At 45.7% G+C, this 12827-nt stretch overlaps 1 protein-coding gene across 5 annotated transcripts in view; it reads left to right on the forward strand.

Annotated features, from left to right (window-relative positions):
• Positions 1-12827, forward strand: part of sdk1a (sidekick cell adhesion molecule 1a) — a 1043142-nt gene that overhangs the window by 814229 nt on the left and 216086 nt on the right. For all 5 annotated transcript variants that reach the window (XM_038820122.1, XM_038820123.1, XM_038820124.1 and 2 more), the window contains 2 exons: positions 10178-10369; positions 10617-10738. In XM_038820122.1, coding sequence (XP_038676050.1) covers positions 10178-10369; positions 10617-10738 — 314 coding nt within the window. The remainder of the gene's footprint in view (positions 1-10177; positions 10370-10616; positions 10739-12827) is intronic.

Genomic DNA, 12827 nt, shown 5'->3' on the forward strand with positions numbered 1-12827 from the left:
ACTGAGGCTCTGGTAGGCCACCTCTAACGAAGTAGCTAGCTTTACCGTGTCCCGCAGGTCAGAGGTCCCGTTTTCCAGCAAGCGCTGCCTGATGTAGTTCGATCAGCCCCCAGCCACGTAGGTGTCCCGGATCTGTAGGTTCATGTGTTTCTCCACCGTCACATCCCGATATCTGCAGTTCCTCGCAAGTAGGGTCAGGTTTTCCAGGTACTCGTCTAACGATTCCCCGGCAAGTAGTGAGGAGGTGTCGGCGTACACCTCGTTTACAGGCCTCACAAAATGCGCCTTGAGGGTTGCGACCGCCGTCTCATAAGTGGCTGCTTTCTCGATCATCACGAAGATTCGATGGCTCACCCGAGCGTGGAGGAGTCGCAGCTTGGGGGTTTCAGTGGGCGGTGTTGTGGAGGAGTCGAGGCTGGCCTCGAAGTACCGGAGCCAATGTTCGAAGATCTCCTCGGCTTCTGATGCGCGCGTCGAGTTCGAGCTTATCTGGCTTTAAAGCGGCTTCCATGGTGCTGTTGATGGATAATAAATTGTTATACCGTCAATTCACTGTGACACCGTGAGAACGAGTGAACATTAGGCTTTATTATCCATGAACTCGCCTGCCAGAGTCAGCTGTACTCACTACCAAAGTGAATAACTTCATAGTACCCTAGATTATACTCCATCTACCACCTTTTTGCCCACTCACTTAACCAGTCCATATCTCTTTGCAACCTCTGTGTTCTCTCCATAGTTTGCTCATCTAACAGGGCAACAAGGTGGTGCAGTGGATAACACTGCTGCCTCACAGCGCCGAAGTCCCAGGTTCAATTCCAGCTCTAGGTCACTGTCCGTGTGGAGTTTTCACATTCTCGCCGTGTTTCCATGGGTTTCGCAGCCCACAACCCAAAGATGTGCAGGATAGGTGGATTGGCCACGCTAAATTGCCCCATAATTGGAAAAATGAATTGAGTACTCTAAATTTATTTTTAAAAAGCTTACCCATCTAACTTTATACCGTCAGCAAAGTTAAATACATTACTCTCTTTTTATTTCAGTCATTAACATAGATTAATAGTTGAAGCCCCAACACTGATACTTGCGTCACTCCATGGCAGCCTGCTAACTTGAAAATTGCCTTTTATTCCTACTCCCTGTTCCGTTCCATTAACCAATCATAATATATTATCCCCCACTCTATGAACCCATAATTTGTGTGTGACACATTATCAATTACCTTTTAGAAATCCAAATATACTACATCTACTGGTTCCCTATTATTTATCCTATTGGCTGCTTCCGCAAAAGAAGTTCCAATAAATTTGCCAAATGCACTTTCTCTTTCATGAAACCACATTGACTTTGTCTGATCATGCTCTGGTTTTCTAAGTGCTATGACTCACTAATAAGAATAGATTAAACTAATAAATAGATGAATTAATGTTTTCCCAATGATTGTTGTCAGGCTAACTGGTCTGTATTTCCATTTTCTCTTTCCCTCCTTCCTGTCTTGAATAACTTCCAACACGCTGCGACCGTTCTATAATCTAGGAAATTTTGGAAAATCATAATCAGTGCTTCCACTATCTCTGCAGCGCTATCTTTTCAAATTCTAGGAGGGAGGCCATCAGGTCCTGGGGACTTATCAACTTCTAGCCCCTCAAATGTTTCCAATATTTTTTCTCTGATATTAATGACATTCACATCCTCGATCTTATTTAACCTTGATTACCCTCTATTTCTAGTACATGATTTGTGTCTTCTATGTGGAAATAACCACAAAATATTTGTTCAGCATCTCTGCTATTTTCTCATTTCCCAGGATGATTTGTCTCTTCTCTGCTTCTAAAGGACCAATGTTATTGTGATGAAGAAACGCCATCATTCATTCTCACACTTGCAGCCACCAGCTCAAAAGCTAACATAGAGTACATAGAAAATACAGAGCAGAAAGAGCCCATTCAGCCCATCGAGTCTGCCGACCCACTCAAGCCCTCACTTCCACCCCACCCCCGTAACCCAATAACCCCTACTAGCTAACCCTTTTGGTCACTAAGGGCAATTTATCATGGCCTATCCACCGAACCTGCACGTATTTGGATTGTGGGAGGAAACCGGAGCACCCGGAGGAAACTCGCGCAGACATGGAGAGAATGTGCAGACTGTGACCCAGCAAGGAACCTGTGCCATGGGGAGGGGCAGTGGCATTGTGGAGCTGCCCTCTCTCAAGATCAACAGGTTTGTTTCAAATCACTAGCTTTTGGAGCACTGCTCCTTCCTCAGGTGAATGAAGCGGTAGGTTCCAGAAACATATATATATAGACAAAGTCAAAGATGCAAGACGATACTTTGAATGCAAGCATTTGCAGGTAATTGAGGTCTTTACAGGTCCAAATGGAGCAGGTTTAAGAGGTGTGAATTGTCTCAAGCCAGGACAGTTGGTAGGATTTCACAAGCCCAGGCCAGATGGTGGGGGGTGAATATAATACGACATGAATCCAAGGTCCCGGTTGAGGCCATACTCATATGTGCGGAACTTGACTATAAGTTTCTGCTCGGCGATTCTGCGTTGTTGCACGTCCTGAAGGGCCCATTGGAGAACGCTTACCCGAAGATCAGAGGCTGAATGCCCATGACTGCTGAAGTGTTCCCCGACTGGAAGGGAACATTCCTGCCTGGCGATTGTTGCGCGATGTCCGTTCATCCGTTGTCACAGCATCTGTATGGTATCGCCAATGTACCACGCTTCGGGACATCCTTTCCTGCAGCGTATGAGGTAGACAACATTGGCCGAGTCACACGAGCATGTACCACGTACCGGGTGGGTGGTGTTCTCACTTGTAATCGTGGTAACCATGTTGATGATCTTGCAGAGTTTGCCATGGCAGGGTTGTGTGGTGTCGTGGTCGCTGTTCTGAAGGCTCAGTAGTTTGATGCAAACATTGGTTTGTTTGAGGTTGCGTGGTTGTTTGAAGGCAAGTAGTGGGGGTGTGGGGATGACCTTGGCAAGATGTTCGTCTTCATCAATGACGTGTTGAAGGCTGCAAAGAAGATATTGTAGTTTCTCCGCTCTGGGGAAATGCTGGACGACGAAGGGTACTCTGTCGGTTGTGTCCCGTGTTTGTCTTCTGAGGAGGTCGGTGCGGTCTTTTGCTGTGGTGCATTGGAACTATCGATCGATGAGTTGAGTGCCATATCCCATTCGTACGAGGGCATCTTTCAGCATCTGTAGATGTCTGTTACACTCCTCCTCGTCTGAGCAGATCCTGTGTATACAGAAGGCTTGTCTATAGGGGGTGGCTTCTGTAATGTGTTTAGGGTGGGTGCTGGAGAAGTGGAGCATCGTGAGGTTATCCGTGGGCTTGCGGTAAAGCAAAGTGCTGAGGTGACTGTCCTTGATGGAGATGAGTGTGTCCAGGAATGCAATCGATTCTGGAGAGTAATCCATGGCGAGTCTGATGGTGGGATGGAACGTATTGATGTCATCGTGTAGTCGTTTCAGTGATTCTTCATTGGTGGTGTTGTAAGACCTCTTACTGTGCTCACCCCAGTCCAATGCCGGCATCTCCACATCATCTCTCTCAAGATGACAGCATTTGCCTTCGTAGCATTGCCATTGCACCAGTCTCCTTGCTGTTTATCTGTCAGCCCATGAGCCTGTACTGTTGAAGACCATGCTGAGATGGTGTCCAAAGCGTAGATGTCCAGGCTAGACAATATCCTGCAAGGCAACTAGTCCTTCCCACTGAAAGTCAACAGTCTTCCACCAGCTGTGCTGCAGTTACAGGGGTGGCCTTGCGTAGGAACACCCTGGAAAAGAAGCTCGAGAACAGGTGCCAATGTGGGTTAGTTTCACTTTCGTATGATATATTGGATAGTTTGATGGATAAAGTTGGTTTGATTTATTGTGGCTTTATTTCAGTATGTAGCAAGAAGGCTCTGTGATAGTGACAGAGGAAAGATAAAGGGTGCAATTGAACGGCCTCGTCATGCTCAACATGGTGATGCAATAAGGCCATTAAATCTCGTGAGAGGCCTCATGATGCCATTAGCATTGGTCCACACAAACATGGACCAGGTAAGTTGGGGCATCGGGGGTCCAGATGCCGCAGTGGGGGGTGGGAGGGGCGGCATTTAAAAACTGGAGAGCTTGTGCAGGAAGTGGGATAAGTAATATATAATCTTTTTTAGTGTCAAAAGTAGGCTTACATTAACACTGTAATGAAGATACTGTGAAAAACCCCTAGTTGCCACACTGCGGCACCTGTTTGGGTACACAGAGGGAGAATTCAGAATATTGAATACACCTAACAAGCACGTCATTCAGGACTTGTGGGAAGAAACCGGAGCACCTGGTAGAAACCCACGCAGATACGGGAAGAACGTACAGACTGCACAGACAGTGCCCCAAGCCGGGAATCAAATCTAGGTCCCTGGCACTGTGAAGCAACGGTGCTAACCACTGTGCTAGGTGTTCCTTGCCGAAGCCAAAAGAAAAGAGTCGCATTTGATAGCAGGGTTGTACTTGGTGCTGCAGATGCCAAGAAGCACTCCATTAAACTCGCCCAAAGTGGGACTGTTTTTCCCATTAGATCGCGCCCAAATATGGAACTGTTGATAGGAATCAGGTTGCATTCACTGCAACCGCGATTGGATGAGCCGATCACAAATAAGCCGGTCGAAAAGGGGCTTTGGTGGTTGCCCCCACCCTTCCCCTCAGCCCCCTCCTCAGCTCCTCACTGATACCTGGTAGCAAGGGATGTTTCCTCATGAAGGCAAAGTTGTACGTGATGCAGTGGACCATGACAAATCATGCAGTGCACTCCGACATGGTGTTGGGGATTGCATATTAGTGTGGATGGAGAGTTGGCATAAAGGGGCATTTTCAGGATGGCAACCTGTAACTAGTGGTGTGCCACAGACCTCAGTGCTGGGCCACAATTATTTACAAGATATATTAATGACTTGGATGAGGGTAGTGAATGTACTATTGCCAAGTTTGTGGACGGCACTAAAATAGGTGGGAAGACAAATAATGAGAATGACACAAAGTGTCTCCAGAGGAATGTAGACAGGTTAAGTGAATGGGCAAAAACCTAGCAGATGGAATATAATGGGCACGAATCTCCGGCCGCATTGGGCTCTCGCTTGAGTCCACCGCGGCCGGAGAATGCCAGGAGAAGCCTGCAGCAAGTCTCCCGACAGGCACTTCCCGGAATTCACTGGAGTCCCGCGAGACGTCTGAATCAGAATCTTGCCCCAAATGGCTGGGGCTGAATGATGCTCGTGGAAGTAGGTCGTATACCTACTTACGACCTACCTGTGCGGGATCCACCAGCCTCCCTCGATTTTTCAGCCCCCGGCTGCACCTGGGCACCAATCTGTGCTGATCCACACAAACGTGGACCAGGCGGAACGGCACCCAAGGGGTCTCCTGGGCCACCGGAGACCCCAGGTTGGTCAGGGTAAGTGCAGGGTGGCTCCCTGACCCTCCCTCTGGAACGTGGGCACCTTGGCACTGCCACCATGGCAGTGCCAAGATGCCTGGATTGCACTGCCATGCCATCATGAGCCCTACCTGGGTGCCAGGATGGCAATGCTAGGGTGCCAAGGTGGCACTGCCAAGGGTCAGGGCAAGGGGACTCATGCCCATGAAATGATGGCAGAGGGGGAATTTGAAGCGGGGGGGGGGGGGGGAGTGCAGGGCAGGTAAATAGGGGACACCAGGAGGCTGCATGGGTGATGGGTGGCGGACCTAAAAGGAAGGGGGTGCTGCAAGGGCCTGAAGAGGGGGTCCCCCAGGGACCCCATAGTGGGGTGTCCTCTCTTTGACAGGTGTGGGGTGGTGTCCATGTGTGTGGGGGTGACATTGCCCATGGGTGGGGGGGGGGGGGGGGGTGACCAGAGGTGGGCTTACTTCTGGGGGCCCTGTGCCCTCCCTCTCTCTCTCTCTTTGCGGGATCCCATGTCACGCACTACCCCCTGGTGACATGCCGGCCCGGCCCAATGATGCAGAGCCCCACCCACAGTGACATCAAACCCCACTCTGACTGACATCATTGGCTGGCCTCTGGCACTGGTCAAGTCGCTCCGATCCCACTGACCTCTATTCCCCAAAACATGATGCCAGCGCTTGCCCGGCCTTCTTCACACCTCCTGATTGCTGCTCAGCTTACCTCTCGGCTCTCGCTTGGGTGGCTGGGCCACGAACCTCAACAACTGCCTGCGCCCCTGGGTATTTGCCTGGCTGCACTGCTGGCTATCTGGACTGGTGGCCTCTGTTCTTTTTGGTTGGTTTCCCTCCCATTTTCCAGCCTGCTTGCCCTTCCTCCCGCGCCAAGGCTTTGATTGTTCCCACCACAACTGTCACCTCCCTGTATGGGGACCCCCCCCCTCCCCCATTGGCCAGGGCCCATGTTGCAGCCCTGTGTGTTTCATTGGAAGTCCGCTGATTGAGATATATAGGATTCTCAGGGGCATGACAGGGTCGATGATGAGACGCTGCTTTTCCTTGTGGGAGAATTTAGGACCAGAGGGCATAATCTCAGAGGAAGGCGTCGCCCATTAAAGACCAAGATGAGGAGGAATTTCTTCTCTCAGAGGGTAGTGAATCTGTGGAATTCTTCACCGCAGAGCGCTGTAGAGACTTGGACCATTAAATATGCTCAAGGCTAAGATGGACAGATTTTTCATCAGTCAAGGAATCAAAGGTTATGGGGATAAAGGCAGGAAAGTGGAGTTGAGGATTGTCACTTCAGATCAATCATGATCTCATTTTTTGGTCTCATGGCCAAGTACTGCAGGGCTCTTGTATATTGGTCCGGACAGTAGAAGTGTTGCTTAAACATACCTGTAGTCTTCCCAGTGATATTTTATGGGGCAGCAGGGCTCTCATTATATACATGCAACCCACGTGTGCACGGACTGAGGGGCGGAGTCATGAGATGGTCAAGGATAGTCCTCGTTGCCAAGTAGCCACCCTCTGATTTATCATGGTGACTCAAATGCTGATGGTACCACGGACTGGCACAGAATAAAGCTTTCATGATGACTGCCACAATACCAGACAATGTAGCTGCTTGTTTTTTCTGAGTATGGTTGCAGATCAGCAGGATGCTGAGAGAATGAACCCCTTGCAATTGTGGTACATCTCTAAATTTACATGTGATGCCCCGGAAGTAACGTGCATGGTGTCATTGGCATCCGGCACCATGGGAAAGCCTGCTATCTTGGTGAAGCCACATGCTTGTTTCACCTGTTTCCCCCGGAAAGATAGAATGCAATGCATTCCCCTCTCTTTGCATCCAGTACATCTGTGACCTCCCTTATACATCAATGGATAACGAACTGCAAGATGTTGGCGATGTCGCCTGCTCCGACGTGAGATCAGTCCATGCAAAGAAGTTGAAGGCCGTGGTCACTTTCACAGACACTGATAGTTTTGTCCTTGACATGTTCTGAGGTTGCAGGTCTGATTGTAAGATTTTAATCAACGCATCCTTATTAAAACCGGAATGGTGCACGCAATGTTCTTCACTCAGGTTATGATGGGAGAAATGCTTCCCAGAGACCCTGGATAGATATGGCCTTCTGCTGAGAGCCTTTCTCCCCCTCCTCTTCTTTCAAGTTCCTTACTCTGTATTGACTAGTCCTCATTCTTCCCATCATGCTGATGGCTGATGACTATAAAAGCTAGAGTACCCACAACTGGACGTAAGTGTTGAGGACAGAACCAAGATCTTCGTCATGTGCCACATCACTCTCTGTAGCTTTCAACTTTTAAGTAGCAGTACAAATCACCAAAAACACCGACGAACACAGTAGAAGCTGGGAGAAATCAAACAGCAGCTGACCAGAAAATGGTTGACAGTCCCTTCAAGTAGCACCGGTGGGATGTCCTTCCTGCTGCTGAATGCTTGCTGAGCTGTGCAAAGCGAAGAGGGGATGTTAATTGATGTATTGACATTGAAATGGCACCATGTTGTATCTGTCTAATTCAGATACTTTCAACCAGTTCATTTACTCAAAAGGTTTTACCTGGGTGTCTTTTAATTCCAAGGAGATCAAAGGACAAACATAAATACAATCTTTATTATTTGGACATGGATTTAGATTTGTTTTTTGTCACGTGTACCAAGGTACAGTGAAAAGTATTTTTCTGCGAGCAGATCATTAAGTACATGAAAAGAGAAGGAAATAAAATAAAATACATAATGAGGCAACACAAGGTATACAATGTAACTAGATAACACTGGCATTGGGTGAAGGATACAGGGGTGTAGTGCTAATCAGGTCAGTCCAGAAGAGGGTCGTTTAGGAGTCTGGTAACAGTGGGGAAGAAGCTGTTGTTGAATCTGTTTGTGCGTGTTCTCAGACTTTTGTATCTCCTGCCCGATGGGAGAAGTTGGAAGAGTGAGTAGGCCAGGTGGGAGGGATCTTTGATTATGCTGCCCATTTTCCCCAGACAGAGGGAGGTGTAGATGGAGCCAATAGATGGGAGGCAGGTTTGTGTGGTGGACTAGACTCTCTGAAGTTTCTTGCGGTCTTGGGCCGAGCAGTTGCCATACCAGGCTATGATGCAGCCCAATAGGATGCTTTCTATAGTGCATCTGTAAAAGTTGGTAAGAGTTAATGTGGATATGCCGAATTTCCTTAGTTTCCTGAGGTGCTGTTGTGCTTTCTTGGTGGTAGCGTCGACGTGGGTAAACAAAGTTAGCCCGTAAATTAACCCAAGTATATGTACAAGAAAACACCCAAGGTTCGGTTATACTACCCGCAAAGGTGATGTGCTTGAAGGATAGGTCTAATTTCTGAGTCCCTCTGGTCCATCATCATGAAGGTGGGTCTCACTGGCAGCTTCTTCCTTCAATTCTTCTGGTCAGTCTTCTGATGGTCACGGTCACCTCCCACATTGAGTCTTCGCTAACCATGTGCCCCAAGTGTCTATTTTGATCCCATTTTCCTTTACGCCCTTTTGCCACTTTCCTTGACCTCCTGCCAAAGAGGCCTCGGGAGGGGGTCCCAGAACCCAATGGTCCGGTTGATGATCTTTTAATCTGGGCCCGCCCCATGTGTCCATTTTCGATAGTGTGGCCTGCACGTACCTCTTGCCAAATAAGGAAACAGCGGGAACTCATGCCCCCAGGAGTCTGGCTCAATTTAGGCAGTGGATAATAGACGGGTGCATATCAATAGGGTGCGATGGTTCCTTGATGGGCGATTAACAGGGCAGGACCAGACATGCCCATGCAGCCTGTCTGAGTTCTGTATATTCAAATTTGGTCAAGTCCGAATTCCCAGCAGGCTATTTTTAAGGCAAAGCTGGATACATTTTTGATCAGTCAAGGAATTAAGGGTTATGGTGAGCGAGCAGGTAAGTGGAGCTGAGTCCACAAAAAGATCAGCCATGATCTTATTGAATGGCGTAGCAGGCTCGAGGGGCCAGATGGCCTACTCTCCCTCCTCGTTCTTATTTGCTGGAGCTGACTGTAGTTTAAAGTGTTCCAATTCTTTAATTTAGGATATCCCATTTTATTCAGGCTCAAAACTAGGCCCGCTAGGACACCACAACCATAGAGTTAAATCAGCATTACACGCTGACTGATTCCACGATCTGCCTACTCTGCATAATTTTGGTGCATGCACCAGGGATAATTCATAACGCTTTTTTAATATTAATGTTATTGTTAATGCTGTAAATGATGCTGAAACTAATGGAAAATGGTGCAGTCGAAGAAGAAAGGAACTGTTGGAAAATCAAATTCAATCATCTGTCACAAAACAATTATGTTGAAGCCTGGAAATTTGAACTCTTGTAAAAACTTTATAAATTATACTTTCATGTGTCATTTATGGTTTGATTCTATGACATATATGTCCAACGTTATCCACGATTAAAGTTGCACAAGGACTTTGTGAACAACCTGTATATTCAGACTATATTTTCTAAATTTGTTTTCTTTACATGAATTGTCTTCAAACCTGCTTCGTGAATTTGTTCATTTCATTATTGCCAGATCCATTTCTCTGTGGAAAGAATTTGATGCATGACATCTTAAATATATCAAGTCACAGATTGACAAAAACAGAGGAGTGTTCGCTGAAGGAGCATGTATTCTAAATTGATATCAAAGTACTTGTAAAATACTGACAGAGATCAAATCTCCATTGCACACCTTTCTGTGCTCCGCAGGTTACCAAATTTCTTGGGAAGTGTATAACAGAAATGAAAGTCGCTTGAGCCGCAAATTGTCAAATAGAGCATGCGATTACAAGGTAACAGGACTTAGTTCCCTTACCAACTACACCATTGAAGTGGCAGCCATGACATCAGCTGGAATTGGAGTTTTGACATTATCTACCATCTCATCTGGAGTACCACCAGGTGAGACATCCTTTTATTGTAAGAGGAGTGTAATTGACAATCTTAACTTACTCATGACTTGACCCTTTTAATTGTTCAAGATTTTTAATAAATAAGAACATAATTCTGGCTCTACACTGCACAAGTTGCAAGGTTTCTACATCAGTTGCTTTCACTAATGTAAAACCCTGATTGCCTTCTCTGGTGCTCAAGATGAAAGTAAAGTAAAGGAGATGACATTGTGTATTAAATTTCTGTGTTTTTTCAGAACTCCCAGGCGCTCCAACTAACCTTGTGGTCTCCAATATTAGTCCTCGATCAGCCATGTTGCAGTTCCGGCCAGGGTTTGATGGGAAAACGTCTATCTCAAAATGGATAGTGGAAGGACAGGTCTGTGACACATTTTTAGATGTGGTACTATGAAAAATACAAACATTTTCAGCAGTAGCACAAAACATTTCACATTTCGATTGAGCAAATCCACAGGGGGCTAGTAGAAATCTAAATATGAGCTAACCATTGATTAAACCTTTTTGTACTTTACTTGAAGCAAACAATCAGCTCATAAGTTCAGCTTTCTAATTCACCTGGTAAATCTATCAGCTAACAATGAAGAATTATATTGCTTTGAGCCATATATGTCCTCTATATTTTAGAAGAAATCTTTCTTATTGTGTGTTGCCACGTTATAGAACAGATGACCAAGTATTCACAGGCTTCTGTTAAGTCATTTTTCAACAAATCTGTGGGACAATAGATTTCAACTTGCTTGAAAAGTGCCAGAAACCAAACAAAGGCAGGAAAATTTTAAATTTAACTGACTTTGGGTGCGCTATAAATTTATAGCCAATCTGAGGATATATCTGATCACACTCTTTCATAAAGTGCCCTTGTTTTCTTCATTTAGAAGAAAGAAAACTTTAGATAAACATCAAGCTGTGATTCATGTTTATGATCAAAGTGCCTTGACACAATAGCAATAAGTTCAGAGTTAACCTGGAACCAGATCCAATTATCTACCATTGAGACAAATTTGTCAGCTGCACCACTCATTGCAAACCCCAGGAGCAATTCCAATTTTTCTCAGGTCAATAACTAATTGGTTTAATGCCAATTGTTCAATTGACGAATCCGCTTTCACTGAAGAAGTGCTTTCACTCAGCAAATGGCGAATAGGTAATTATACATTCTGATATAATTTATGCTGCACTCACTTTCTTCAGTGAGAACAGCAGCAACAGTAACAACTTAACATTTCTATAATACTCCTCACAAAGTACTATTTTGTAAAAGAAGGAACATGCTTTTATAAAGCACGTTATCATGCCTTCCGAACGTCAAAAACACTTCACAGCCAATGAGTTACCTTTGGAGTGTTGTCAATGATGCTACATAGGCAAATGTGACAATTAATTGAACACTGTAAAGTGCCCACCAGGTAGCGAATGTGACGAATGACAGGTTCATTTGTGTTTTATTCTTCGTGCTTTTAGATGATGAAAGGGGACATGTTGACAAAAGACAGAAATGAACTTGGGGAGACTGAAGGCACAGCAAGAGATAGTCTTTAGAAGATGGGTAAAGGGAGATAGTGTGGTGACATGGTTCTAGAAGAGAGTACCAGAGATCACAGAACATTGATCCCAGATCTACCTCTGAGAAAGAGTCGTAAGAATCGGGATTATGGGCTGGGACATATGATTAGAGATGGTTATCCAAAAATGTGGGATGATTTATCTTTTGGAAATGAGGAGGAAGAAGCCAGGAACAAAAATGGAAAATGCTAGAATCACACAGCAGGTCAGGCAGCATTTGTTGAAACAATACAGGTGAGAAATTCATCTCTAATGCAGTGCCTCCACTAGTCACTCTTACAGTGACTCCCGAAAGACTGTGAATAGATTGCTATTGTGGTCTGACATAGCTCAACCAACTGATGTGAAACCAGGATACCAAAGTTGAATCATGCAGGTCCTCGCAACTAGTCAATCATTCAACAAACAACTCATGTTGAACTGCAAGAGGGTTTCTGCATAAGCATTCCTTAAAGGATCAGGCATCCAAATTGCAGTTAAGCCAATTTTTAAGAACATCTTCTTTTACAACGTGTTTGGAAGTACTCCGTTGAGTTCCTTAATTTGCCAGAGAATGTAGAGGAGTCGGTAAACTGCGTACTCCAACATTAAAACAAGTACAGGGATACCAATGGCAATGCCTCTGTGTCTGCAGCATATCAGGCGAGAAACATTAAAAATAGGAGCAGGTTTAGATCATTAGACCTTTTGAATCTGCTCCTGCATTCAGAATGGTTATTACTGATCCTCTATCTCAGCACTATACCATCTTGCTCTCCCCATGCCCCTTGACTTTATAAGCCTCTCTATTTCCTTCCTTTTTAAAAATATTTTCATTCCAATTTTCAACATTTCACAAAAAACAACACACCCAACACATTAAACCCTCCACTCAATAAACAACC

Source organism: Scyliorhinus canicula, chromosome 15, assembly GCF_902713615.1.
Source record: "Scyliorhinus canicula chromosome 15, sScyCan1.1, whole genome shotgun sequence".
Classification (NCBI taxonomy): domain Eukaryota; kingdom Metazoa; phylum Chordata; class Chondrichthyes; order Carcharhiniformes; family Scyliorhinidae; genus Scyliorhinus; species Scyliorhinus canicula.